We start from the raw sequence: 6,441 nt of genomic DNA on the forward strand, positions 1-6,441 counted from the left end.
GGGGGGGGGGGGGGGGGGGGGGGGGGGGGGGGGGGGGGGGGGGGGGGGGGGTGCCGGTGACAGGGAGCGAATGCTGGAGTGAGCGAGGGCGCGATCGACGGAGAAGCGCCGGGAAAAGAGGGGGAGGGGAAACGAAAGGGGAGAAAGGGCACGAAGGAACGCACGTCGGTGATAGAAACAGGGATGGTGGTCTCCACCTGCGAGGGCGGCCGAGGAGCCATCCCGACGTCGGAGGCGGCCGAGTCGCCGGCCGCCTCGGCGCCCCCGCCGGCTCCACTGTGCCCCAGCCGGACCGTGGTGCCGAAGCCCTATCCAGGTGCACGGACAGGAGGGACAATGGGGGGCAGGGGGGGGAGAGGTGAAGGAACAGAGAGAGAGAGAGGGGGGGGGAGGAAGGTCAGGGCCAACGGGAGGAAGAAGAAGAGAAAAAGAAAAACCCAGCAACAGAAGAGCCAAGCAGCAGGGATGGGGGGCATTTGAAAGACCACGCACCAGACCGCCGGTCGGGCCGAGGCTGGAGTTGAACGTGAAGTTGACCACGCAGGTGCGACTGTAGCAGGTGTGCGAGGAGGGGGTCCGCATGCCGGTCGAGGCCAGGGACAATGGGCGCGGGGTGTTCGGGTGCTTGGGCGACTCGGCGCTGCCGGGGGACGCGCTCGTGGGCTCGGAGGAGTTGCTTAGCAGGTCGCGCATCGTGCGCTGACACATCGGCGAGTAGCAGCAGGCCGAGTGGTTGAGGATGCCGCTAACCCGGGGAAGCATGTCGACATTGAAGCGGAAGACACCGGCATAGGAGTCGGAGAAGGCGCTGGCCGGGACTTCGGCCCGGCAGCCGACCCGCGTGGCCGGCGTGGCGGCAGTTGGGCTGGCCACCGGAGTGGCGGCCTCCGGGATGTGCAGCGGCTCGAGGAAGGCATTGGGGAACTGGTGCGAAGAGAGGGACCGCAGAATGCTCAGGGCCTCGGTCCGAGAGAAGCCCATGGCCAGGAGGAAGTCCAGGGCGGCACTGCCGTGGAATGCATTGTCGAAGGTTTGCCCGGCGGCTGGAGGGGGGTGGAAACAAAAGGGGGTGGGGAATTAGCCTAACATAGTGGTAGGGAAGGGAGGGAAGGGAGAGAAGGGAGAGAAGGGAGAGAGAAGAGAGAAAGGGAGAGAAAAGAGAGAAAGCGAGAAAGGAAGAGAGAAGAGAGAAGAGAGAAGAGAGAAGAGAGAAGAGAGAAAGGAAGAGAGAGGGGGGAGAGAAGAACGCACCCTCAATGGTGCTGGAGGCGATGCCCTCCATCAGGCCGGAGGCCACGGCGGACAGCCGCACCGGCGGCGGGAGGAAGAAGCGCGTGGTCGAGTGGATGCGAGACCCGCTGCCGGCGCGGCGGCCGCGCGAGCTCGGCGAGTAGTTGGTCCCGAAGGTCCCGGTCGAGGGGATGCTCAGACGGCGGATGTGCACGGTCAAGCGCTCGTCCTCGTCATCGGGCGAGGAGGTCGGCGGCGGGGGGATGCGCAGGGACGACACGCTGTTGGCGTCGAGCCCGGGCCCGGCCGAGGCGAGGGAGACCTCAGCACTGGACTGCTGGATTTGCAGCAGGGAGGACGAGCCACCGGCCTCATAGTCGCTGTCGGAATCCGAATCATAGTCGATGGCAATGATGGATGGGTGCGAGGGGAGGCCGCCGCGCGTGGCACGAGCCGCCTCGGACCCCGGGCCATCAGCTGCCCCGGGAGTGGCCAGGGGGGAGCCCACCAGCGGCTGGCCGGGCTTCTGCTTGGAGGGGCTGGCCGCCGGGGAGGGGTCCGACGCTCCGGCGGCCGTGGCCGCCGCCGCGATCTGAGCCTGGTTTTGGTTCTTGTCCGAGGACCCGGCCATCGAGGACCGGGGCGAGATGACACGCAAGATGTTCATGGTGATGGCCTTTCCGAGGGCAGAGCCAAGGGAGCCGGGGAGCGGGGACGGGGGGGGGGGGGAGGAGTGCGCGAGAAGGGCGGGCAGGGAGGGGGGGGGGGAACTCTCGAGCGAGCCGGGCTAGACACACCCACGCACGCACGCACGCACGCGTGGTACACGGGGCACTGGGTGTCAGGGGGGGAGGGGGGAAGGGGAGGCTGAAGGCGGGCCGGCAGGGAGAGCAGCGATCGGCGCGCACCTGGGAGGAGAAGGGGGGATCGGTCACCCGGGAGACCGGACCGACGCACGGGGCAGGCCGCTACGGCTGCTGGGGGGGGGGGGGAGGGAGGGAGGGGGAATGCGGGAGGGCGAGAGGGAGGAGGCCGAGCGCGATGGAGGGCGGGGCAAGAGTGGAAAGGAAGGGAGGGGAAGGGGGGAGGCAGGACGGAAAGGGGGGGGGGGAATGTCTGGCTTCAGGGTCACCAGCCTGGGGCATGGTTGGGCGGTGGCTCTCGAGCCAATGGGGGGCACCTCGGGCCCCGCCGCCCCTCTCTTGGTCCCACCCCACCGGTCTGGCTCTCGTCTCCCGCCGCTGCCTCGGCCTCCCCCGCTGCCTCTCGGGGGGAGGGAGATGCGGGCGCGGGGCGGGCGACGACGACGACCGCGACCGCGACGACAACAACAACAACAACAATGAATCAGGGGCCGCCTCATCCCGGGCGCCTCCCCCCCCCCTCCCTTGCATCACCAGGGTGGGGATCCCCCGCACGGGCGGTCGCAGGTGCCGTGGCGGGGGGCACACCGAGGGCCGCGGACCGGCGCCTGGACGCCCGGAGGGGCGCCCTGTCCTCTCAGATGGTCGGGCAAACCGACGCAAGGGCCTTTGCCCCTCCCCGGCCCCTCCTCCCGGTCCGGGGGGAAGGGGTCGGCGTGCACGCACGCACGCGCGCGCGCCCGAGTCGGCGCCCCCTGCCACACCGGCCGCCGACGATGCCCTCTGTGCGCTCCATTCGAGGGAGTGGGTCGCCGGATGGGCGGGGGGGGGGGGGGCCATCGCCTATTTGGTCTGACTGGCTGAATGACTCACAGGAGGCCCAGCCCCAACCTGTGCCGAGGGTGGTGAGCCGGCCGAGGGCGGGCAGCACATGCGCGTCGGCCGTGTGGCCGCTCGGTCTGGCCGTGGACGCGCCTCGGCCCCTCGCCTCCCCGGGCGGGCCGCTGCCGCGAGCGCTCCCTCGCGCGCCGGCGCGTGCCGCTGTATCTTGTCCGAACGGTGGCGTCCCCCAGAGACGGGGAGGGGGGAGCATCCCTGCCCCGGGCGCCGGAGTGGCGGCCGGGAAACCCGCGGAGCGCGGGAAGGGCGGCCAAATCAAGTGTCACAATGGTCGGGAGCCAAGCAGGGGCAGGAGCGAGGGGGGCCGAGAAGCCCGGCGGCCGCCGGCTTGTCATGCGGGGATGTTTGCCGGGCGCGTGGGGGCCCGGCTCGTTTGAACGGACCGCCCCCTACTGTGCGCGGCCGCAGGGGGGCGCGAGCGGGAGGGGGGGGAGAAGGCACCGCTGGGGGCGCGCCTCGCACGGCCGCCAGCGGCCAGCGCATCCGGGGGCAGCGTGCCTGCCCGGTTTGTCACGCGCTCGCCCGGCGGGAGAGAATGCTCGAAGCTATGCACGACGGCCGGGGGCAGGCGAGGGGAAGGCGGGGGCGGGGGGGTTGGGGAGGAAGGAGAGCGCCCCCAGGACCCGGGCGCGCGAGGCGCCGGCCCCCTTCCCCCCCCTCCATAACGGCTTCGCGTGAGCAGGCGTCCGCGCGGAGTGGCTAGACAGGTTCGCCACGTCTGGCGCCCCGCAGGCCTCAGACTGGTGGGGCTGTCAGCCGTCGGAGCACGAAACTCATCAGGCATTCGGAGACACAGCGCCCCCAGGACCCGGGCGCGCGAGGCGCCGGACACTGCCGGGGCTGGGGGGGGGGGAGTGCGCCGCGACACGCACGCACCCCCCCCCCCCCCGAGTGTCCCCGGACCGGGGGAGCACCCACCAGGCGGAGGGTGTCAGCCGGGCGTCGGGCAGCACGGTACAGGCCGGCGGGATGGCCCGCGCCCGGCCGCCCCCCCGGAGCAAATGGACCCGGGGGAGGGTCATTTGCCGGCACGACCAGGGGTTGAGACGGCCCGGCGAGCTCCGCCCGGGGCGCTGCCGGCGAATGCCTTCTTTTTTTTTCCCAGCGCGAAGGCAGCGCGGCGCGAGAGGCCGCCGTGTCCGGCGGGCCGAGCCGGCGGCGGTGCGGTGGCCGCGCGCTCGGACGCGCCCCGCGGAGAGATCCCCTCACGCACGGCGTCCGGTGGCTAGGGGGGCGGGATCAACGGGACTCGAAACAGAGCGTGTCCTACAGCGCGCCAGGCCCGGGGCAACCTCCCCGAGCTCGGGTCCTCCGTTCCCGGCCTGCCCCCCCGGGGGGGGGGGGGGGGGCCGGACAGCCGCTATCCAGCGCCTCGGGGGAACAGCAGCACCAGGAGCCGCCGCCGCGGCCGGCAAGCCTCCACGACCGATCCCGCTGGCCGTGTGGCACACCGGAATCGGCATTAATCACTGAATAATTTATTATTACCAGCCTCCGCACATTCGCGCGCGCCGCACCAGGGGCCGTGCGCCACTCTCGGGCGCTGCCCGGGGGGAGGACGAGGTCTCCCAGAGGCCCGCGCCGGGCGCCCTCCGTGGCAAGGGCGCCAGGTGGCAATATCCGCCTGGCCTCCCGTCCGCCCCCCCCCCCCGGGCGGGCCGACGCGGCCCATGTCTCGATCAATTGGGCGAGATTGCCTGCTGAGCCACACCCTGGAGCTGGGGCGGCCCTGCCGGCCCCGGGCGCGCATTCCTTGGCGGACATGGCTCGCAGCCAGTGGCGGCGTTTCGGGCGTCCCTGCCCGGCGCGGTCGTCCTGCCTGCCCGGTCGACACGGCCCCTGAGAGCACTGATCGGGCCGCCCCGGGCCGGCGGGCCGAGGGGGCAGAGAGGGACGCCCCCCCTCCCCCCCCCCCCCCGGCTTCTCCTCTCTGGGGGGCGCGGCCGGACGGCACCGGCGGGCCACCGAGCAAACGAACAGGGACCAAATGCGTGCACGTCACATCGGGGGAACGCGTTGTTCCTGGCGCCGGGCGGCGGGTGCCGCCGGCGAAGCAGGACGGAGCCGCACACCGCACAAACACGCGTAGGTCCCCCCCCCCCCCCGGCGGCACGACGCCCAACCTGCGGGCTGGGGCATCAGAGGGGATGACTCGGGAGGGAGGGGAGGGGGGGGGGCGAACGCCCCAGGGCACCCTTACTGCCATGGCTTCTTGGGCGGGAGGGAATCGGCGGGCGGATGTAGCACTGACCAGAATGGTCAGTCGAATGGCATTTAGGTTCTACTGTCTCGCGGGGCGGACGTCTTCCTCCCGGGGCCCGGCGGATTCCCACAGTACGGCGCATTCCTGGCCGTCGACGCCCGGAGAGCCAGTTCAACAGGAGGGAGGCCTCCTAATTGCAACGCCGCCCCGCGCACTTCCGCCGGATATTGCGTGCATGTGCGTGTGGGTGTGCGTGTGTTTGGGTGTCCGGTGTACGCGCGCGCGCACGCGGGCGCGCGGGCGCATGTGGCGATGGGCCGGCAACCGCCTGCGACCCGGTAAGCCTCGGGTCTCATGGCCCTGTGTGCATGTTCCGGGAACTCCTGCTGCAGCCGGGGGATGGTGGTGCAGAGCGGCCCCGGGTTGGGGGCGAAAGAAGCAAGGGCCCGGGAGCCGGCGCAAAGAAGATGTCCATGGGCAGATGGGCGTGGGTGCCAAATCGCCGAGGATTCAGGGCGGCAGGCGAAAGCCCGCCCGCCCTCTCGCCCCAAGGGGGGGGGGGGGGGCCAGGGGCGGGCGGCCGGCGGTCGAGGGGCAACAATAGGCAAGGGCGGAATGCCCCGCCCCCTTGGTCTCGGACCCGGTCCCAGTCCCGCACCAGGGAGGGCAGGCGCCCCCGCCCAAAGGGACAGGTATGCGGGGCCCTTGCGCCCTGGCGGGGCGCGACCTCCCCCCCCCCCCTCATGGGCGGGGATGGAAACTCCCAGGCGACCCCTTGGCGGGGTAATGACCGGAGACCCCGGCCGGCTCTTTCTCCCTCTGGCGGGCTCTTCATGGTCGCCGCTCCCCACGCCCGAGGGGGAGGTGGCCCGGCGCGCCGGTGTCCCTCGCCACCGGGCATAGGTGCCACCTCTCGGGGAGTGTCGCTGGCGAGTTCCCCCGCCGGGGCTCCGGGGCCGGGGCTCACGCTTTCCGCGGGCGGCAGCACTCCCCCCCATATGCACACCAAGGCACACAGGCACCCACGTCCGGAGCACGAGCCAGGGTGCGCCTACACACGCGCGGCCGCGTGCACGGGCCGCCGCAGCACGCTCAGGCTGTGTGGATTGGCATCAGGAGCACTCGATCCCGGCCCGGTGTTCGCCTCTGTCTGCCTCGGGGGGAGGGCTGGCGGCGGCGGCGGCGGCGGCGGCGGCGGCGGCGGCGGCCGGCTGCGTCACCCCCACAAGTTCCGGGGGGGGGGGG

The 6,441-nt window shown here is 72.2% G+C and overlaps 1 protein-coding gene across 1 annotated transcript in view; it reads left to right on the plus strand.

Annotated features, from left to right (window-relative positions):
- Positions 1-6,194: 6,194 nt before the first annotated feature.
- The window catches only part of H696_02692 (maintenance-ploidy protein MOB1 (MPS1 binder 1)), a gene marked incomplete at both ends in the record, with an annotated part of 3,896 nt that continues 3,649 nt past the window's right edge, over positions 6,195-6,441 (plus strand). The window contains 2 exons of the mRNA XM_009496604.1: positions 6,195-6,241; positions 6,284-6,344. Of these exons, the coding sequence (XP_009494879.1) occupies positions 6,195-6,241; positions 6,284-6,344 (108 nt within the window). The remainder of the gene's footprint in view (positions 6,242-6,283; positions 6,345-6,441) is intronic.

This window comes from Fonticula alba (assembly GCF_000388065.1).
Source record: "Fonticula alba strain ATCC 38817 unplaced genomic scaffold supercont2.4, whole genome shotgun sequence".
Lineage (NCBI taxonomy): Eukaryota > Rotosphaerida > Fonticulaceae > Fonticula > Fonticula alba.